We start from the raw sequence: 21,379 nt of genomic DNA, 5'->3' as shown, positions 1-21,379 counted from the left end.
AAAGGTGTGCGCCGCCGCCGCCACCACCTGGCTTTCAAACTGCCCGGCTTTTTACTTAAATCCACGTTAGCTCTACTTAAAGCAACAAGAACTTCACGCCTGCCTTCCCAGGAATTTGGGGAGCTGAGACAGGATTGCTGCATGTTCAAAGTCAGCCTGTATTATGAGATCATGGCGTGACCTCAAAAAATAAGTAAATAAAAACCTGTAGGTTGAGACCCGGCGGAGGTGGCCAGGAGTTCGGTGGCCTCGTTATAGCGAGGTCCTCCAGGGACGTCTTAGAAAAAGCCGAGCCAGACCCAGAACGAGGGAGAAGACCTGTGGGACCACGAGCGAGCTGTAAAACTACAACTCCCAGGAGACTTCGCGCGCAGCCTCCGCCCACTTCCGGATCGCAAGTGCGCCCCCCCCCCCACGCCGCGCATCTCAAGTCCCGGGCGGGGTTTGCTCCGTCAACCTAACTCGGCGGCGCGGAGGCCAATGGCAGCGCGCGTGCGTGCGGGCTGGCCAATGGGAGCGCGCCGGGCGCGGGCGTCGCGGAGGGCGGGGCCGCCGCACGGGCCAATGACGCGCGGCGCTGTCGCCATCGGCGTGAGCTGCGCGGCGGCTGGAAGTGGCTGTGCGGCCGCGACTGGGCAGGAGGCTGCGGCGGCGGCCGGGGCGGCGGAGGACGCGGACGATGGTGAGCGCGGCCGTGCGGCCGGCCTTTCCCCGCGGGGCGTCGCGGGGCCTCCGCCGTCGCCCCGAGACCCTCCCCTCGACCCCCCACCCCCGTCCCGGTCCCGCCCCTCGCGCTGACCTATGACCCCCGGCCCCTCCCCCGACCCCCCGCGGGCTGCCCGCCGACCCCACCCCGGCGCTTTCTGCGACCCCTGACCCTAGGTAGGCGTCCAGGCCTTGGCAACTCTTTCGTTTCCGGGTCGCGACTGTCTCTTGTGTCCGTCCCCCCCCTCCCTCGCTCCCCTCCGGAAATCACTTGGGGTGGGGTGGGGTCCCTCGAGCCCCCCGCTCCGGGCTGTGCCTCGGCGCGGCTCCCCCGGTTCCGGGCGTCTGAGGGGCGGGTCTGGGCAGCATGGCCCCGTGTCAGGCAGGGCTTTGTCACCACGGGAGGGGCGACACCGCGCCGGCCGCCCTCCCGGGTCCCCGTCCCTCCCTCCGTCCGCAGAGAGGGAGCAGCTTTGTCTGCAGAACGAGGGTGCCCGGCCCTTGGAACGGGACGTCGGCGGGGCGAGCACCGGGCCCCCCGACCGCGAGGGGCAGCCTCCTGCGCTGTCCCCGGTCTTCCCACCCCGTGACCTGGCGGGAGCCCCCAGACTTCCCCTGGGTCGTGGGCCCCGGGGTTCTTTGGGGCTGGGGCGCCTCCTCTCCGGCCCAGGGTGATGGCCACACCTCAGGGCTGGGCAGGGGTGAGTCCAGACCCCAGATGCCAGCCCACACCCTGGAGAATGGGTCATGAGTCACACAGAAGAGTCCCTGGAAGGGGGAGACGTGGCCGTGGGGTCCCCGCTTCACCTCTGCAACCTCCTCCTCCACACCAGGAATCTCCTCCTGCCACCCACCCTGCTTCCGACCCTGCCACCTCCCGGAGGCCCCTTCCAGCCTCCTCCCTACCCCTTCCCATCTCAGGCCCGTGGCCGCCTTTAGTTCACCTAGAATCAGGGGTTTTTCTAAGACATTTTGCACACTCTCTAGCTTATAAAGCATCCTCGGGGCTCCCTGTGGTGAATCTCTTCCTGGCTTCCGTCCAGGGGGCAATGCCCTGCTTTGTGACCTCATCCCCACCTGCTCAGCTCTCCCCTCAGCAAGGCACACTGGGCTTGTTTTCACTTCCTCTGCCTCCCAGGCTCCTGCTGTCCCAGGACCTTTGCACCAGCTTCGCCTCCGCCAGAGCTGTGGCCTCCTGGAGCACAGCTTCCCTTGACCCTGAGGCCCCTGAGAGGGATGGCCCCTGTGTCTTGAGGCCGTGTGTGCCAGCTGACCCGAGGGGGTCCTGTCTTTTCTCTCAGACCTGCCCTGCTCTGAGGGACCTCTGTCCCCAGCTTTTGCCCTGCGTGTCTCAGCTGCCACCCTGAGCTGTACTTGGAGATGGCAGTGCACACTGCATGGGGGGATGCACTGCATGGGGGGTGCACCACATGGGGGGGATGCAGCCTCGCTAGGAGGTCGCGTCCAGGTCACTTAGCCGGCAGCAGGCCTGGCTTTGGTGTGGGGTTGTGGGGTCTTCTCAGCTCTGCCTGGGCCCAGCCCGCGCGAGGCCGTAGGGAGGCGTGAGGCGTGCTGCAGACCTGCACCGCAGTCTGGGCACAGCTCGGCAAGTCGTTGAGATGGCGGGAAACGTGGGGGGCATGTCCCAGCTGGGTGACAAGCCAGAGATGAGACAGGCCAGTGCTCCTGGGAAGAGTGGAGATTACTTGTTGTTTTGAAACCGGTGTCCCTGTGGACCTCCCGAGTGCCGGGGTGACAGTGGGGGACATAGGCAGGGCAGGCTCCCCTCCGCATGGCTGCCCTAGGGAGCTCCCCGAGCCCAGACCAGCCTGGCCTCTGCACCAAGCCACCCATAGAACCCTCTGGACGAATGGCCCCAAACACCTCGGTTCTTCTGCTTTGGAGCGCCCCCCACCCCAGTGTGTAGCAGTGGTCCGGCCAGGGAACCCTGGGGGGCTTAGGAGGGGGAGCACTGGAGCCCGCACCCTGGTTTGGTCAGGCGCAGCTCTTGGGACATTGAGCTGGCCCCAGAGCAGGAGCAGGGACATTCCAGGCCGGCGGGAGAAGCGGGGAGGGAGAATGGCCACTGATGCAGGCATCTCTGCTTCACTGGAAGGTCACCCAGGGGTCCGGACCTGAACCTTAGGAATGTTACAGGGAAGCAGTAACGTGGACCTGCGGCCGTCTGTACAGGGGCACACACAGTGACACCTCCCGGGGATCACACCCGGAGCCACAGGCTTGTGCACTTTCATCCACTACCCCTCCCCAGCCCGAGTGACATTTGGAGAATGAACAAACATCCTGGCTGCCTCCCTGAGCTAGGTGAACTCAAGACAGGGTTACCTGCCCCAGCAGCCAGCTCCCTCCGTGTGTGTTGTGGGATAGGCTCCCAGGCCAGGCAGCCCCTGTCCCACCCCCACCTGAGTGCTGGGATGGGGGGCATGCACCACCGAGCCCATCTTCTGAATAGTCTCTCATTACTGCCTTTTTTGGTTTGTTTGTTTTTGATTTTTCACGACAGGGTTTCCTCTGTGTAGCCCTAGAACTCACTATGTAGACCAGGCTGGCCTTGAACTCGGAGATCCACCTGCCTCTGCTGGGATTGCTGTGGTGGTTGTTGTTGTTGTGAGATAGGGTCCCACTTTGTGGCCCAGGCATCCCCCTGTGTCCGCCTCCTGGACGTTGAGATGACAGGTGTGCATGCTGTACCCAGGGGAAGTGTACTTAAACAGCTGCAGGCTGGAGGTGGCCGAGCGTGGCGGTGGTGGGAGCCCTGGAGGAAGGAGGGTGCACACACAGTGTGCACACCTGTCATCACACACACCCTCCCGCACAAACATACATAGCACAGCGGATACATGTAGAAAAATAGTTTAATAACCAGGCAGCCTCAGGTCCCCTCTGGCCTGGTCACAGGTCATGGGGACCCCTAGGAGGGCCCCTTGCCCTTGTGGCGCTGGAGCGCGGCGGGTGGCGGGCCTGGTGTGCTCTCGGGCTGCAGCAGAGGCCTCACGCCCACCCCTGTCTCCAGGCAGACTTTCTGAAAGGCTTGCCGGTCTACAACAAGAGCAACTTCAGCAGGTTCCACGCGGACTCCGTGTGCAAGGCCTCGGTGAGTGTGGGGCTGGGGGTGGCGTCGCTGTCCTGAGGGCGAGGGTTGCCAGCTAACCCACCGCTCCCCGTTCACAGAACCGCCGTCCCTCAGTGTACCTGCCGACCCGAGAGTACCCGTCAGAACAAAGTGAGTACTGCAGCCGTCGGCCTCCACGGCCGCCAGGAAGGGCCTGCGGAGGGGCAAGGCTGCCTGCGAGCAGACGCGGTCTCCCTGGTGTCTGGAGGGCGTGGGTGGCCCCTGCTATCTGCACATCAAGACTGTAAGCTGGGGCTGAGCTGGGAGGTAGAGCCCTGGGCTCCATTGTGAACCAGCGCTCTGGACAGGAGGAGGAGAAGTTTAAACCTGACTTAGTCCCTGGAATCCATGAGAAAGCCAGGCGCCTCAGCAGGGGTCTGTAATTGGCGTCCACCCCGCCAGGCAGGCCAGGGCCAGCGCCAGAGTTGGTCTCTGGCCAAGGCAGGTGCGCACCCACACATACCCATGCCCAGAGAGACCACAAGGACTGTGGCTGTGGACGTGGTGAAGGGCCTGTGGCCGTGATGTCCGGGCCATGGGCTGTGGCCTAGGAGAACAAGGCCTGGTGCTTTAACTGCCAAGAAAGAACCTAGAAGCCAGGTGTGGTGGTGGCGCACACCTCTAATCCAAGCACTCAGGAGGCAGAGGCAGGTGGATTTCTGGGAGTTCGAGGCCAGGCTGGTCTACAGAGCGAGTTCCAGGTCTGCCAGAGCTACATAGTAAGACCCTGTCTTAAAAATTAAGAAACCAGGGCTGGAGAGACGGCTCAGAGGTTAAGAGCACTGGCTGCTCTTCCAGAGGACACAGGTTCAATTCCCAGCACCCACATGGTGGTTCCCAACCATCTGTAATGAGATCTGGCGCCCTCTTCTGGCCTGCAGGCATACATGCAGTCAGAACACTGTATACACAGTAAATAAATCTTTTAAAAAAAAAATTAGCCGGGCGGTGGTGGCGCACGCCTTTAATCCCAGCACTTGGGAGGCAGAGCCAGGCGGATCTCTGTGAGTTCGAGGCCAGCCTGGGCTACCAAGTGAGCTCCAGGAAAGGCGCAAAGCTACGCGGAGAAACCCTGTCTCGAAAAACCAAAAAAAAAAAAAAAAAAAAAAAAAAAAAAAAAAATTAACAAACCAAAAACTCCACAAGATGGCTCGGGGTAAAGGTGCTGGTCACCAGGCATGGGAGCCTGCCGTTGCCATGGTCCCCAGAAGCCACATGGTGGGAGGGAGAACCGACTCCCACAGTTGTCCTCTGACCAGTGTGTGCACCCGCCTAGCGCAGATGGAAAGCATGCAGGAGGCTGTGCAGACGCCGAGGTTGGCACTGGCTACTGCTGCAGGGGAGCTGAGCCCAGGCCCCAGCGCCACAGCAGGCCTCACCAAGAGATCCGATGCCCTCTTGTGGCTTCCTGGGACACATGCATAACCCCACCCACACACATGCACAAGTTTAAAATAAATTTATAAATTTATTTATAAAAATAAATTCTTAAAAATAAAATGAATCTAATTCGAGTGGTGGTGGCGCACGCCTTTAATCCCAGCACTCGGGAGGCAGAGGCAGGCGGATCTCTGTGAGTTCGAGGCCAGCCTGGGCTACAGAGTGAGTTCCAGGACAGCCAGGGCTACACAAAGAAACCCTGTCTCGAAAAACAAACAACCAACTGAACCTGCCCTGGAAAGGAGCAAGGCTCATGAGCCGTGCAGCTCCCTGTAGCTCCCTGGCGTGAGCAAGGCCGTGGGTTCACCCCTGGCACCCAGACCTCACCATAGCCTCACGTTTGTGTTTCCTCTGGTGTCTCGCCGCATGGTGGTGTCTCAGATGAGCCCTGGGAGAATACAGAAGGAGGCAGGAGGTTCCACAGCAGGGTGCTGGCCTGTGTCCTGAGCCTGGGCTCCATCCCTGGCACCAAAATCAGGACAGGCTGCCCGGGGAGGCCCTGCCCAGGAGCCTGAGCATGGATTCCCCGGGTGGACCCAGGGCAGCAGTGCTGAGGGTGACTCGGAGCCCTGTGCTCAGAAGGGAAGCAGCAGGTTTCTCATACTTGTGATACGGGGTGCTGAGTCTGAACCCCAGAAAAAGGAGGCAGGCCTGGAGGTCACAGCACCTCCATCTTCCTCATTCTCTCTTTTTGCTTCTCAGTCATTGTGACAGAAAAGACGAACATCCTCCTGCGGTACCTGCACCAGCAATGGGACAAAAAGGCAAGGTTCTTGGCAGGGGCTGGGGATGTTTGAGTGGGGCCGTGAGAGTTGAATAGGAGTTCTTCAGGTGGTCAGTACTGGGGAGAAGTATTCCAGTGGGCATGCTCTTGGGGTCCTAGTGCTTGGGAGACTGAGGAGGAACCCGGGGCATCCTCACTGCGCAGCGAGCACCCAGTCCCCAGCCAGGTCTCTAGTTTGGGGCATTTTACTGTAATGGTGAAATGTATGTGTGACAAAAAGCTCACCTCGCATGGGCCATGCCCGTCACCCTGCCCTCGGGAAGCTGGTGGGGGTGTTCGAGGTCAGCCAACTGTGCGAGACCATGACTCTGTGTTTTGAGACAGGTCTCATTGTGAGCCCAGGGTGGCCTTGTACTAACAGTGATCCTCCTGCATCTGACTCCCAAGTGATAGGCTACAGGCCTGTGCTACCTCAGCCAGCTGAGATACTGTGTAAACAGTACCTTGCAGGGTGTTCCCATGCGGCTGATGATCCGTAGACCTTTGAGAAAGGGTCATGGGCTGAGCGTGGTGGGGAGGATCTTGGGAGTGTGAGGCCAGCCTGGTTTATGTAGTTTCAGAACTGCCAGAGCTATGTAGAGAGAGACCGTCTCAAAAAACAGCCCCACAGGGAGGGAGAAAGGATGGTGCTGTCGGCTGCCCTCACTCCTGCCCTCACGCCTGCCCTCACTCCGGCCCTCACTCCTGCCCTCACTCCGGCCCTCACTCCTGCCTCTCCCCCACCCCTCCACCCCTCCAGAATGCCGCCAAGAAGCGAGACCAAGAGCAAGTAGAGGCAGAGGGCGAGAGCTCAGCGCCACCCCGCAAGGTGGCCAGGACTGACAGCCCTGACATGCCCGAGGACACCTAGACCCCACGCAGCGCCCCACGTCTGTCTGCTCTGTCCGCTCCCGCCCGCGTGTGTAAGCGCAGCCCCACACCCAGCCCGCGCCCTCCGACCTCCAACCTCATAGGACCCATGTATTTATTTTCCTTGAGTTTTTATTTATGCTGTAACTCGTGTCAAGCATTGGTTAAAGGGACATCAGGCCTAGCCGTGAGGTGTCGGTAGACGCTGTTTTAAAGCACAGTGGTGTCCCCCACCCGGCCACCCGCCAGAGACCACGTCAGGGTCCAGAGCCCAGGGCGGCCTGGTTTCCCTACACACCGAGCGGCCTTCGCGCTCCTTCCCACCCGCAGGCCGGCCGGGTCTCGGTGCCCGGGTCCTCCCGGGTGCTCCCCGTGCCCGGGCCTCACTCTGAGCCCACGCCAGGGCAGGAGAGAGCTGGCCTTTCTGGATCTTTCTCCTAAGTCATTTTATCATGGACTAGCCCGTGCTCCGCGTCCACCCCAATAAAAGGATCTTTCCTACTCCACCTGGCGTCTTTGGTCCACACCTCGGCTGGAGCCACTGGGACCCGAGTGGCTGGCGTGGGGCTGCCACACCTCCCTGCCCAGGGGTCCTTGGGGTCACGTTTCTTTGGGAGACAGAGCCCAGGTCAGAGCCATAGGGCACTGGACGTCATGTGGGAGGCTCAATGGGAGGCTCACCAGCCAGGCTGGGACCGGCAGCATTAATCCGGGGACACGGGGGGTGGGGGGGGCACGCTGTCCTGGGGGGCAGGGGAAGCTGCCTGGACTGGAGTGGCTGTGCGCCTCAGGTGTGGCATGGCACACACTGCAGGTGTGGGGCGTGGGCTTGTGGGGTTCCTGCACACGGGCCAAAGCGTCCACGTTCCCCAGGGTAGTTACCCGGCTGCGGCCCTACCGGCTCAGGCCGGTTCTGACCCCAGTAGCAGTTTAGCCTCCTAACAGTGACGACGGCACCACAGCCGCCCCGTCGACCCTTGTGTGCCCCGCCTCACTTTCACACACACTGGGGTTCCTGCCGCCCGCAGGCCGGGGTCCAGAGTCTGCCTTCCCAGACACTGCCTTCCCTCCCGTGCAGCCTCGAGTGCCACCTGGGGCTCCCGGTTCCCGCAGGCTGGCCAGGGCGACCTCTGGCCCAGGGCACAGCAGGCTGTTCCCGCTGCCCACCCTGCCTGGGCACCCACCCCCACGCGTGCTCCATCCCTGTGCCCCATCTGGGGCGTGGGGTGCCATGTGCGTGCAGCTGGACCCAGGCCCGAGACTGCCGCGCTGCGGGGTCCCCTGGGCCCTCTAGAGGCCTCATCCCGGGGGAACCGGGGTGCTCAGCCACCGGCTCCGGGTCCCCGGGCCCCCGGGTCCCTCCACCGCTCTGACCTCGAGCACTGTTGAAATAGACTTTATTGCATTTCTGCCGTTTTACAAAAATATGACAAAATAAATTAAAAACAAATAAATAACCGCCCGTCCTGTGTACTTTTCTGTACTGTGGGGTTCCGCGCGTGGCCCCCATCCTGGTCGAGGGGACGGCAGGGGCGTGGCGGGGCTAGTGGCGGGCTGCGGGCCAGCAGGCGGGCTGCGCGGGCCGTGCGGGGGCCTCCGCGGCGGCGCCGGGGACGCGGGGCGGGTTGTCGCCGCAGCCCCAGGGCGCGTCCCAGCGCCAGCAGCCGGCGGGCGGCGAGGCGAGCCCTGCGGAGGGAGAGCGCGGTTCGCGGGGCCCCACGGTGCCCACGGCCCTCGCGACGCGCGCCCCGGTTAAGGCCTGTGACCTGCGTCCTCGGGCCGAGATTCCGGCTCGGCGGCCGCAGGCTCGTCCCCGGCGCTCCTGTGCGCGCGCGCGCCTCCCCCGGGGGCCCCGTTGGCCGCAGACTCGCGCGCCGTGAAGGCGAAGAGCTTCCCGGGCCGCGGCGGGGACGGGCCGCGCTCGGGCGCCTTGAGGAAGCGCAGGCTGAGGAAGGCGGGCAGGCGCGTGTCCGCGGGCGAGCGCGGCGGGGGCGCGCAGCCGGCGGGCGCGGGCGGCCGGGCCTGCAGCGGGATGATCTGCTTCAGCCGCAGCACCGGGCCGGGCGGCAGCAGCGCGCCGGGCCTTCGGGGCCGCTCGCCGCCCTTGGCCTTGGCCGCGCCGCGCTCCGCCGCGGGGTCGGGACCCGGGGCCTCCGCGCGCGCCTCCTCGCGGCCGCCCGCGTCGCGCTCCCGCCGCGCCTGCTGCTCCGCGTGCCGCTGCCGCTCCTCCTCCTCCCGCCGTCGCCGCTGCTGCTGCTGGAAGCGCTGCTGCGCCTGCCGCTCGTGCCGCTGCGGGGAGACACGGCCTGAGCGCCCCGACCGACCCCCGGCCTGGCCACCCGGTGCCCGAGGCCAAGAAACGCTGGGTCGGCTGCTCAGAGGGCAGGGCACGTGGGGGACCCTGGACCCCCAGCCCCGGCTTTCTCAAAGGAATCGCGTCCTCCCCTTTCTTCCCCTTTCTTTGTGTGTTTTTGAGACAAGGTTTCATTGTGTAGCTGGAATTTAGAATTCGGAATCTTCCAGCCTCAACTTCCCAGGGCTGGGATCACAGGTATGAGCCACCACTCAGGGCCCCGCCAATATAAATTAATTAAAATTCTGTTTGGAACTGATGAGGATCAGCAGTAGCGCCCCCCCCCATCCGTAAGTGAGGGGCTGGGGGCGTGGCTCGGGTAGAGTGACAGCCTAGGACCCTGGCTCTGGTTGGAACACTTGAGTCTTCCCTAGAAGGTGCAGCTCTTGAGCTGTTGGTGCAGTTTGCAGAGGGGTTTGGAAGAGGCGGGCTGGCATCTGAAGAATGAGCATTCTTGAGAGCTTGGAGCTTGTCAGGAATCTAGACAACACCCGCTACTGTGAGCAGGAGGTACCCACAAGGCATTGGCTCTAGGATCCACAAGTTTGGTTCCACGGATGCTCGGCCCCCTTCTACAGTGGCACCCTGCTTTCTCTCTGCTCGCCCCTCCCTGTAGACTTCAAATGCCCCTAAATGGGCTGGAGAGACAGCTCAGCGGGAGAGCCCGGGCTGCTCTTGCAGAGAACCCCAGTTTAGTCCCCGGCACCCGCGATACAGCTCACTGCATCTGACGCCCTCTACTGGTCGCCAGGGGTACCTCATGCACATGGTGCACATACACGTGCAGATCAAGTAAAATAAATCTAAAAAAGAAAGCCTCTGGGTGAGGCACTGGGAATACTGTGTGAACGGTTGTTCTGAGGGGACACTGTGCTCCACATCTGTGATCCCAGCTAACTGCGAGTCTGGGGATGGGGCCCCAAGACCCACTAACAATACATAAAGAATTAAAAAAGGAAAAACAGGTATGGCGGTAGGTGCCTATTCTGCTTTGTTTTTTAAGAGAGCACAGCATGAAGCCCAGGCTGGCCTTGAACTCCTGATCCACCTGCCTCCACTCCAAGGTGTTGGGATGACAGTTGTGTCCTCCACACCCTACAGATACTGGGTACTCTCATCCAAGTTGGTGGGATCTCTGGGTGTAGAGCCTGAGGGTGGGGAGCTGGGCGGCCCCTCGGCAGCCTGTGCATGTCCTCTAAGGGCTCAGCCTGGAATTTATCCCCTCCAGACCCCAGCCCTGTACCTTGAAGGCTTCCCGTCGCTGGTACTCCAGTTTGGCCATCTCCTCGGCCACCCAGCCCGGGATGTCAGGGATGGCCGCATGGATGAGGTACTTGACTAGCAAAGCCAAGTGCTGGGGGACAGAAGAGGAGGCTGCAGACTCAGGGATGCCTGGCTCCCCCCCAGCTCCCACCCCGGGCCCATCAGCCTCACCTCTAGCACCACCACAGACACGATGGCCGCCTCTGGGCTCAGCCAGGGGAAGAGGCGCTGCAGCTGGCCGCACTGGCCGATGAGGTAGCAGTTCACCACGATGGCCAGCACGCCCATCGCCTCCATGACCTTCTGCAGAGGAGACAAGAGGCTCAGGGCGGGGTCGAGCCAGGGACTGCCATCCCCTCTGGGCCTCCCTGACTGGCCCACCTGCCACTGGCCAATGCTTTCCACACGCTGTCCAAAGGGCCGCTGTAGGCCGGTGCATAGCTTGAAGGCGTCACTTCGGATCTCAATCAGGTTGTTGACTAGGGCACACAGGGCGGCCAGCGGGAAGGCAGAGGAGAAGAGAACCACGTAGCCAAACTGCACAAACATCTCCTGGTAGTCCTGGAACGTGTCCTGAGGACAGGGGCTCCCATCAGGCTTGCACTGCCCCCTCAATTCATCCCACTGGGCCCTCGCAGGCTCCCTCCCCACCTCAGATTCGGCCTGCACAAGTCCAAGGGCCACGACTGCCGGCTGGGCTCTCGCACTCACCACACCAGGGGTCCCATGTTCACCCTGACACCTCCACTTGCAAACCTGCCTCCACCTCACATCCAGTGTTGTGGAATATTATTTGAAGATGTGTTACATCTGTTTATGCTGTGGAGCATTTCTTTAGTGATGCAAAGATGTGTTGTGTTCTTTTGTGTTGCATTTGTTTAACTCTGTGAGGCAGTGTTACGTTCCTTGTCTAAACACCCAATGGTCTACTGAAAAGCTGAATGGTCAATAGCAAGGCAGGAGAAAGGATAGGTGGGGCTGGCAGGAGAGAGAATAAACAGAGGGAAAAATCTGGGAGAAAGGAGTTCAAGGAACAAGAAAAGGAACGAGCGAGAAAAGAAGGGCCCAGACACACAGACACACAGACACCCAGCCAGACACACAGACACACAGACACCCAGACAGACACCCAGACACCCAGACACCCAGACACCCAGACAGACACCCAGCCAGACACCCAGACACCCAGACAGACACCCAGACACCCAGACACCCAGACACCCAGCCAGACACCCAGCCAGACACCCAGACACCCAGACAGACACCTAATGAGAAGGAAAGAAAAGATCTACAGAGATAGAAAAAAGTAAAAGCCCAGAGGCAAATGAAGACAGTTTTAATTTAAGAAAAGCTGGCGAGAAACAAGCCAAGGCCAGGCATTTGTCAGAATTAAGTCTCCATGTGTGATTCACTTGGGAGCTGGGTGACGGATTCCCCCGAAAGACCAAAGAGTAAAAACAACCAACAACAGTGCACCCCGACTGTAACAACAACAGTGCACCCCGACTGTAACATCAACAGTGCACCCCGACTGTAACAACAGTGCACCCCGACTGTAACAACAACAGTGCACCCCAACTGTAACAACAACAGTGCACCCCGACTGTAACAACAGTGCACCCCGACTGTAACAACAGTGCACTCCCGACTGTAACAACAGTGCACCCCGACTGTAACATCAACAGTGCACCCCGACTATAACAACAGTGCACCCCGACTGTAACAACAACAGTGCACCCCGACTGTAACATCAACAGTGCACCCCGACTGTAACAACAGTGCACCCCGACTGTAACATCAACAGTGCACCCGACTGTAACAACAGTGCCCTCCCGACTGTAACAACAACAGTGCACTCCGACTGTAACAACAGTACACCCCGACTGTACAGTGCACCCAACTGTAACAACAGTGCCCTCCCGACTGTAACAACAACAGTGCACTCCAACTGTAACAACAGTGCACCCCGACTGTAACAACAGTGCACCCCGACTGTAACAACAGTGCACCCAGACTGTAACGTCAACAGTGCACCCAGACTGTAACAACAACAGTGCACCCCGACTGTAACAACAACAGTACACCCCGACTGTAACAACAGTGCACCCCGACTGTAACAACAACAGTGTACCCCGGCTGTAACAACAGTGCACCCAGACTGTAACATCAACAGTGCACCCCGACTGTAACAACAACGGTACACCCCGTCCATGTGCTTTTTTGTGGCAGTGGCAGGGGTGGGGAGGCTTTTTGTTTCTCTGCATAGTTTGCTCGTGTGTGTGTGTGTGTGTGTGTGTGTGTGTGTGTGTGTGTGAGCTCAGGCCTGTGTGAGCTTGATGGAAGCCAGGGTGAACTGTGAACAGACCTCAGGCACTGTCCACCTGTCTTTTGAGTGGGGTTCACAGCACGTTGTTGACATCAGAACACAACTGCTGGTCGTCTGTTCTCTCCGTCCACTGAGGGGTCCCGTGGTTTGAACTGAGGTCCTCGAGGCTTTGTGGCCAGCGCCTTTACCATCCCGGCCATCCCACTCACCCTTCTTTTCTTTTCTTGTTATTTATCTAAACTGTATTTTACTTATGTGCGTGTGGATTCCTGTGCGTCCGTGCGTGCGCAGAGACTGGAAGCTGGTGCCGGGTCCCTTGCAGCTAGAGTTGGCAGCTTTTGTAGGGCTGATGTGGGCGCAGGAATCTGAGGATCAGCTCGACCCGCTGAGCCAGCGCTCCAGTCCTGCTTATTTATTGGTTTCTCTGCGTAGCCCTGGCTGTCCTGGAACTCACTCTGTAGACCAGGCTGGCCTCGAATTTACGGAGATCCCCCTGCCTCTGCCTCCTCAGTCTGGCATTAAAAGCGTGCGCCGCCGCCGCCGCCGCCGCCGCCACCACCACCACCGCACCACCTCCGGTTTGTTTTTTTAAGGGAGTGTCTCCTGTAGCCCAGGCTTGACCAGAACTTACTATAAATCAGAGGCTGACCTTGACCTTCTCATCTCCCTGCCTTCAGCTCCCGGTGCTGGCAAGACCAGCAAGCTTCACCATGCCGGGGTTATGTGGTGCTCTGTGCATGCTAGACAAGCACTCTACCAACTAAACTATGACACTGCCCTGTTTAATCACTTTTGGGTTCCTGTGGACCAGCCTCTCCTCTAAGTCCGGACCTGGTGATGGCCCCGCCCTTCTTCATGCAGAAGTTCTCACCTCGTACTTCTTCATGCAGCTCTCCAGCTCCGCCTGCGTGAGCTGCGGCGAATGCTCCTCCTCGGGTGGGTCGATCCAGGAGGACCTGCTGTGCCTCTGTCTCCCAGCCGTGTCGCCGGAGCCGGGCTCCGGGTCTCGACCTCCATCAGGACCCTGGTCTCGGCCCTCACCGCCCGCGCGACGGAGTAAGACCGTCGGGGGCTCTGGCCCGGGGCTGCCGGGAGGTCCCTCCGGCTCGTCGTCTTCCTCAGCCAGCGTAAACACGCCAGGCTCCAGCCCCTTCTCCACCATGGTGGGGCTCCCCTCCTCCAGGAGGCCGTCGGGGCCCGGGCCTGGCCTGCGCCTCCCTGCGCCCCGCTCGGCAAAGCTGACCTTCTTAAGGCGCAGCCCGCAGTCCAGGAGGCCGCCTTCCTCGCCCTCGTCCTCGTCGTCCTCATCGTCCTCATCGTCCTCGTCCTCGTCCTCCTCCTCCTTGCCACCCCGACTCCCATCTGGGACCTCTCCGCCTTCCCCTGCGGGCCTCCGCTCCACCACCACCGTCTCTTCCTCTTCCTCGGGCGCCCCGCAGCCTCCGCCCAGGCACCTGTGGCTCCCCGCTCCTCCCTCATCAGCCTGGGCCTCCAGGTGCCGTCGGAGGTCCGGGCGCAGGGGGTTGAGCAGGCCTAGCAGGGCCCGAGCCAGTTCCCCGATGGCGCGCAGCCCCAGCTCCCCGCTGCCCAGCCTGCGGTACAGGTGCGGCTGCAGCACTTCGCGCACGTTCTGCAGCAGCTGCCGGGTGATGAGGAGCGTGGCCAGCATCTGCGGGCGGAAAGAGGCCGCGTGGGGCGGACGGGGCCGGGCACCGCGGGGGTCACACCCTCGAAGCCGCGCACGCCCTTCCAGGCGGCTCCTGCAGCACCCTCGACAACCCTGGACATGAGGCTGCAGCTCAGCCCCAATGCAACTGCCACGCGCGGTTGCGCAGTGCACGGCGCAGACAACTTGCAGACCGGCCAGGAATCTCAGCGCAACTATCTCCACCCCGCCCAGGCACCGCCTAGGGCCCTGGGCGCCTCGGCGGGCCGTCCTCCTCCTGCACCGGAGACCCTATTGCGCATGCACCCTATGCTCGCCGTGCCCCACCCGCAGCACAGCCACACTGCCCACACCGTGGCGAGGCTGCCACCTGCCCGTACTTTGGCCCGGGCCGCGAGCAGGAAACCCCGGAGGGACAGGAGGAGCAGGCGCAACCGCAGGGCCACGAGCGGGACCAGCGCCGCCCGCAGCTGCCGCTCGAGGCTCTGGGTCAGGGACAGGAGTAGCAGGAGCTGTGGAGGGACCAACGGGACAGGTGGACGGACGGACGGATGGGAGAGGGGAACGACGGGCAGAGAGAGGACACACGGACAGACGGACAAAAAGGAGAGAAGGATGGAGGGGCGGGGGAGGGGCTGGAGAGCCCTGGACCCTTCCAGGGGCCCATCCCCAGGGGGCCAGGGTGCTGGCCCTGGGGCGCTGGGCAGGCCCTCACCTCTTTCAGGCGCTCCATGTCTTTGAGGTAGAAGCCGATGTAGAACAGACTCAAGTAGGAGTTGACAAACTGGAACTGGGAGGCAGGCGGCCGGGGTCATCCTGCAGCCCCGCCTTACGGGTCACCCAGCCCCCTCTCCCATCCTCCTAGCCTCTTTGGACGGGCATGCTCACTCACCAGGACGACTTTGATGATGAGGTGCCTCTCGTAAGCGCTCTCTAGCCGGTAATTCTCTAGGGGCCGAGGAGGCGAGTGAGGTGCCACCCTGCTCCTCCCGGGGGCTCTGGGGGTCCCCGGGAAGGCGCGGACCTCCCCTGGCTGCACATACCCATGTCGTTGAGCCACACGGCTAACTTCTTATAGCCCTCGGCGCTCACGCTGACCAGCAGGGCCAGCATGACCTTGGGCAGAAATCGAACCAGGCGGGGCAGACCCTTGACGCTCAGGACCAGCTCCTACAGGGGACCGGACGAGGCGGGGGGCTCAGGCCGGGCCTGTGCTCGGCGGCCAGAGGCTCGGGCAGGGCCGGGGCTGTGGGGTCACCTGCAGCTGGAAGCAGCCGAGCATCAGCACGAAGACGCAGACGAGACAGGCCAGGCACAGAGGCAGGCTGACGAGCAGCTGGAAGAGCAATCGCTTCCAGGGCGGGTAGTAGAACTCCTCAGCCTGAGTGATGGGGCTGATGCGACGGATGCCCTGACAGCAGAAAGGGTAGCGTATGTGCCCCGGGGCCACACCCACCTCCTGACCCCAGGGGCCCAGTTTCCCCCAGCCAAGCCTCGTCTCTCACGAGACGCTCCTCGGCGCACCCTTCTCAAGCCTCAAGTCCACCACCGTCAAGGTGCACACACCTTTCTCTGGTGTCAGCCCCAGCACACACACACACACACACACACACACACACACACACGGCGGCGGTGGATCTCAAGCCTCAAGTCCGCCGCCGTCAAGGTGCACACACCTTTCTCTGGTGTCAACCCCAGCACACACACACACACACACACACACACACACACACACACACACACGGCGGTGGATCTCAAGCCTCAAGTCCACCGCCGTCAAGGTGCACACACCTTTCTCTGGTGTCAACCCCAGCACACACGCACAGTGCCCTCCACAACCTTGTCTGACATTGAGCCTCGGCTCCAGACTGACCCTGAACTGGGGTCGTGGCTCCTCCACAGCTTCCCCGGGGGAGTCCAGCGTCCCCCACTTGTAAGCGAGCTCTGTGCCTCTCCGTTTCCACTCCTCCAAGAACAGTGTTGACCAGATCACGTTGAAGAGAGCAAAGACAACACAGGAGACATCCCGGCTTGTCTGCAGGTGACAGGAGAGCCGAGTCAATGACGCAGCCGGCTTTTGGGGGAAGCTAGGCCACCCCAGTCCTGGCCCGGCACCTGGTCCGCCTCGGTGAATGTGTACAGAACAGAGCCGAAGACGGCGGGGTAAACCATTGCCGACGTGTAGAAGCCCAGCCAGGCAAAATACATGGCGATCTTCACCCCAAAGTAGTCACAGATGTCATCTGCCAGGGGACAAGAGAGTCTGGGTCACCTCCAAGTGTCACCTGGGACCCCAGCCCACTCCTCGGCCACTGAGCCACACCTAAAGGCTGGTTTTCACACACGGCCTGCACCCAGGACTTCATGAGACGATTCAGAATGCGCTGCTCGTGGACCGGAAACACCTGCTGTATGATGCCTCGGGCAGCCAGCTCCGGGACTGCAGGAGGAGGAGTGAGAATGACCTCTGCCCCTGCACCTCGTGACCAGCCCGGGCAGCCCACCTTGGGGGAACCAGTGTCACAGCTGTTTGCCTGTTCTGAAGCCCGTAGGAGGCTGGAAATGTGGGTCGGCTGGTAGGGTGCTTGCTTTGCATACACAAGAGCCTGGGTTCCATCCCCAGCGTGGCGTGAGCCGGGTGTGGCGGCCCACGCCCTGGGGAGATGGATTTGGGAGGAGCGGGGCTGGCCGGGAACTAAGAGGGTCTCACTATGTCGCCCAGGCTGGTCTTGAACTAACAGGCTCTCGGCCTCAGCCTCCCACGGGCTGGCAGAGCACAGGCATGTCCCCACCGTGCCCATCGGGTGCATTTTTAGAATTTAACCCCCGTTTCTGGCCCTGATTGTCTAAAAAAATGCCAGGCTGGTGTAGAAAAGTGAACCTGTGAGAACTGGTTTCCCAATGGGCCTCACCACCGAGCACTGGGCGCTGTCCGCGGTCCTGCCCTCACCTTCCCAGGGACCTACGGCAAAGCCTCACCTGGACCGCCCCTCCCGCCCGGGCACCGGGTGCCCGGCGCAGCCACACCCATTGGGTTCATTGGCTGCCCCGCTCGGTCCTAGCCTCGATTAGTTTGCCCGTAAGCTCCGCCCTCCTACACGACCGTCTAACGGACACGCCCAGCTCTCGGCAGGTAACTGGATGGCGGGCGCGCCCTGCTCACTGATTGGCTGGTCCTCCAAGAAGCGCACGTTGTGCAGCGCCTCCCCCTGCTTGGCCCGTAGGTTCTGCAGCCAGAAGCGGATGATGCTCTGCCGCTCCTGTGGGGAGACAGGGGTGAGCCTGGCACGCGGGGCGCCGGGCACAGAGACGTGGGCGCAGGGCGGTCACCTGCGAGGTAAAGAAGCGCAGCTCGCTCTCCACGTTCTCGTAGATGAAGTCCTCTTCGCAGGAGAAGCTGCGGGTGCCCCCGCCAAACTCGGCCTTCACTGCCTTCCGCAGACCCAGCTCGTCGGCCCCTCGGAGCAGGCTGTGGGCAGGGCAGGGCATAGAGGGTTCACCGTGGGACCCCGGCTCACCATCCCCAAGCTAAGGACGACTCCCGAGCCACATCTCGGGACAAACGAATGGTTGGCACAGCTGGCCCTCCGCGGGGCAGGGAGCCGGGTGACAAAGCCAGGGGGAGGCGGAGGCAGGTGACTCGCCTCTCATAGGTGGCTGTGACGAAGAAGGCATAGGCACGCGTGTGGCGGTGGTGGCGAACTTGCACGATCAGCTCGGGAATGCCCACTCGGATGTGATTCAGCAGCCACAGCAGCGTGTGGTCATCAGTGGTGTCTGCCAAGGGGCACAGAGGCCAATGGGTCTGTGCTCGGGAGGACAAAGCGGCGGAGGCTGGGCAGGCAGGTGTGCATACCTGGGAAGGTCATGAGCACGTCACAGTCCTCGGTGGGCACCGTCTTCATCCACGCCTTGTGGGACACCAGGTAGCGGCCGGCCTGCAGGAGCCTCTTCCCGAACAGTTTATCTGTGGGGCGGCGCGGCAGGTCGGGCTGAGATCAGGCCTCTCCGGGGACTGATTGGCCCCCATCAGAGCTCTCCAGGGCCGGGCACCCGTAGCCTGGGCTTGCTCTCCTCTCTCCACGTCCCCGGCACCAGCCAGGCCCTTCCCCCTAGGGCCTGCCTTAGAAATCTTACTCATGGTTGAGGCCCAGCTCCGCCTCCCCAACCACAATCAGTGGGGTGCCCACAAGCAACCTTGAGCGCTTTACGGTATGACAGCGCGGTCCTTAAAGCAGCCGCACGAACAGAGTAAAATCCTTAACCCCATTTCGCAGGTCACCAAATTGAGGCCCAGAGAGTGTACCCAGGCGCTCAAGGTCACCTAACCAAGGTGGGATTCGAACTCAGGACCGTGCGAGTTCATATCATCCTGTTTCCCGGTGCTGGGAGTCTCCAAACGGCAGGGCTCGCTCCAGCCGAGCCGGGGCCGCCCGAGGGGCGTGTCCACGTCCCCGCACCCAGGACCCCCAGTGCGGACGCACTGCTCCAACCCCGCGCCGGGCCGCAGCCGCAGCGCCGCGAGGAGCGGCCCCGGGCCACATGCCAGGCTCTGCATGTGTGACCCCGATCGATCGGCGTCCCCCGCAGCCCCGGGGCGCACCCGTGCACCTGCCCGGTGCCACCCGCAGTTCACGTACCCAGGACTCCAGACGCAGGCGCCGCAGGCTCGCCCTCGGGCGGGGGCCTCTTCCCCCGCTCCCCCTCCAGGGTCGTGCCCCCGGCGCCCGAGGCCGCCTCGGCCATGGCGAGGACAGAGCAGGTCAGGGGCTGCGGGACGCCCGGGCGCCGGGGGGAAGCGGGCTCATGGGGACCCGAGTGGCACCACCGAGCGCGCGGGAGGAGGAGGAGGAGACAAAGGCCTCTCTCGCCCGCCCGCGCCGCGCGCCGTCCCCGCGCCTCACTTGCTTGGCGTCCCCGCCCGAGCCAAACCTCGATTCTTCTTCGCAGCCCGCGCGCGCGTCACCCTCGGTCCCGCCCGCCTCGCCTCTGCTTCCCGTCCCCGCCCGTGTGGTTTTCTGCGCTCCCTCGCCGCCCGCCCACTTGGATCTGTGGTGTTTGTTCCCGGCCGCACTGAGAAGGCGTCTCCTCCACCGTCACAGCCCCGCAGCCTCGGTTTACCCATCTGCAAAGGACAGCGTTCACGTGGTGTGGAATCTGAGCTGGCCGTGATTTCCTCCCTGCAGGATGTGTCAGAGGGAGGGCCTGGTTGGGCGACATTTCCAAGAGCAATGCCTCAACTACCCCGACAAGGGTGTGAGCACGCGCAGCAGGTCCAGCCTGCCCCAGGGCCTTTGCCTCAAACACGCTGCGCGCCCTCCGCACCCACGCAGCCCTTGTGATCTTTACAATGTAGCCTCCATAAAGGATCTGGATACAGGCGCCAAGGTTACCCACTAAACATGGTCCCGAGCCTGCCAAAAACGGCTCAGTGCATAAAGGCGCTTGAGGCCGGGTGTGGGGTCCCGAGTTCAAGTCCGCGATCTCCGTGGTGGAGAGCCGACGACGTTCACGAGTGCACCCCGGCGCGCGCACCTCACACAGAGGAAATGGAGAAAGTAGTCGGCCAGGGGCCGGGGTGCAGATGGGCAGCACAGACGGGCCGAGCATGCGCAAGGCTCTGCGTTCCGTCTCCGCGTGGCGGGATGGGGGCCGCAGGATCGCACGGTCGCAGACCCCTGGCCTGGCTGGCACCGAGCTCCCAGGCCTGCACTCAGGGGGCAGAAAGATCCGTATCTCAAAGCGATCCTCAGCTCCATCGCAAGTCCACGGCCACTCTGAGCGATCCGGGACCCTCGGCCCCGCACTTGCGCTCTTCCAGAGGACTAGAGTTCGGTTCCCGCACCCTGAAACTCCAGCTCCACGGCACATGACAACCTCTTCCGGCCCGACACCTGACCCAGACAGTACACACCCGTAAATAAAAATAAATTAAAATTATAATATATATATATATATATATATATATATCAGCCCACTGGCCGGATGGCGACGCCCTCCTTTAATCGGGAGGCAGAGACAGGCGGATCCCTGAGTTCGAGGCCAGCCTGGTCCACACAGGGAGTCCCAGTATGTTACACAGAGAAACCCTGTCGTGAAAAACCCAAAAAGAAAACGAAACTCGTGTGAGTGTGTGTGGGGTGGGGAGCGGGGTGTGAGCCAGCGGGGTCCCGCTTGCTGGGGAAAGGCTCTTCCCGAAGCCGAGCCTCCGGCGCTGGGTGGCCTCCCTTTCCCTCCGAGCCCCCGACTTTGAAAAGAGCATTTGCTTGTGTGTGAGGTCAGCGCTTTGGCCAGCGTGTGGCGGGCAGGAGACAACTGGAGGGAATGATCCTCTCCCTCCACCACGGGGAGCAGGGGGATCGAACTCGTCTCCAGGCTCGGCGGCGAGCGCCGTAACCCGCGGAGCCCCCGCGCAGGGCCGGGTCTCCCCACCGCCCACGGTCCGGAGTGGCCCACTCTGAAGGACCGTGAGCCCAGGCTAGGCAGGCCGGGTCTGCAGTGGGCATCTGCTGTCCACACGTTCAGACGGGACCACGGAGGTGGACAGCACCACCGCTCCCGTTTCACAGACCGCAAAGTAGGGCAGCCGAGGGCTTCGCGGCCGCATCGGCCCGCAGCGAGTCCCCGGAGCCCGCCCGCCCGCCCGCCCGGTGCCCGGAGCCAGAACCCGAGAACTAACGGCGAGGGCGCCCGCGGCCCCGCCCGCCCGGTGCCCGGAGCTCCAGCCTCCGCCTTCGCCCCCAGGTCGGGGCTGTCCCGGGTTAACCTGGAGGTAACCCCGGGGAGCCACGGGCACACGGCGGAGCTGCGGCCGGCCGGGGCCTCGGAGAGGGCGGGGAAGCCCGGGCTGGAGTGGAGCC

The 21,379-nt window shown here is 62.4% G+C and overlaps 2 protein-coding genes across 6 annotated transcripts; one reads left to right on the top strand and one right to left on the bottom strand.

The window, feature by feature from the left end:
• Nucleotides 1-290: 290 nt before the first annotated feature.
• On the top strand, nucleotides 291-7,417 carry Dda1 (DET1 and DDB1 associated 1). Of its 2 annotated transcripts, none has more exons than XM_076553165.1 (5): nucleotides 291-682; nucleotides 3,744-3,820; nucleotides 3,898-3,949; nucleotides 5,981-6,042; nucleotides 6,802-7,417. In XM_076553165.1, exons 1-5 carry the CDS (start codon nucleotides 481-483, stop codon nucleotides 6,910-6,912), a joined length of 504 nt encoding a protein of 167 aa, XP_076409280.1. In that variant the 5' UTR covers nucleotides 291-480; the 3' UTR covers nucleotides 6,913-7,417. The 2 variants fall into 2 exon arrangements, with proteins under 2 accessions (XP_076409280.1, XP_076409279.1); XM_076553164.1 differs by having other exon boundaries at nucleotides 552-682; nucleotides 3,740-3,820.
• An 874-nt stretch (nucleotides 7,418-8,291) lies between these two features.
• Ano8 (anoctamin 8) lies at nucleotides 8,292-19,405 on the bottom strand. Of its 4 annotated transcripts, XM_076553159.1 has the most exons (18): nucleotides 19,160-19,405; nucleotides 18,376-18,486; nucleotides 18,164-18,296; nucleotides 17,850-17,988; nucleotides 17,683-17,779; nucleotides 16,843-16,959; nucleotides 16,635-16,762; nucleotides 16,393-16,554; nucleotides 15,778-15,930; nucleotides 15,563-15,689; nucleotides 15,412-15,467; nucleotides 15,235-15,309; nucleotides 14,900-15,031; nucleotides 13,725-14,522; nucleotides 10,909-11,100; nucleotides 10,699-10,830; nucleotides 10,508-10,618; nucleotides 8,292-9,200 (listed from the first exon to the last, which is right to left on the bottom strand). In XM_076553159.1, exons 1-18 carry the CDS (start codon nucleotides 19,263-19,265, stop codon nucleotides 8,664-8,666), a joined length of 3,306 nt encoding a protein of 1,101 aa, XP_076409274.1. In that variant the 5' UTR covers nucleotides 19,266-19,405; the 3' UTR covers nucleotides 8,292-8,663. The 4 variants fall into 4 exon arrangements, with proteins under 4 accessions (XP_076409274.1, XP_076409275.1, XP_076409276.1 ...); XM_076553160.1 differs by lacking the exon at nucleotides 14,900-15,031; XM_076553161.1 differs by lacking the exons at nucleotides 14,900-15,031; nucleotides 15,235-15,309.
• Between the last annotated feature and the right edge of the window lie 1,974 nt (nucleotides 19,406-21,379).

This window comes from Peromyscus maniculatus, chromosome 17 (assembly GCF_049852395.1).
Source record: "Peromyscus maniculatus bairdii isolate BWxNUB_F1_BW_parent chromosome 17, HU_Pman_BW_mat_3.1, whole genome shotgun sequence".
Classification (NCBI taxonomy): Eukaryota; Metazoa; Chordata; class Mammalia; order Rodentia; family Cricetidae; genus Peromyscus; species Peromyscus maniculatus.
The sequence above is the reverse complement of the archived record's forward strand: the minus strand, read 5'-3'. Positions and strand labels throughout refer to the sequence as shown.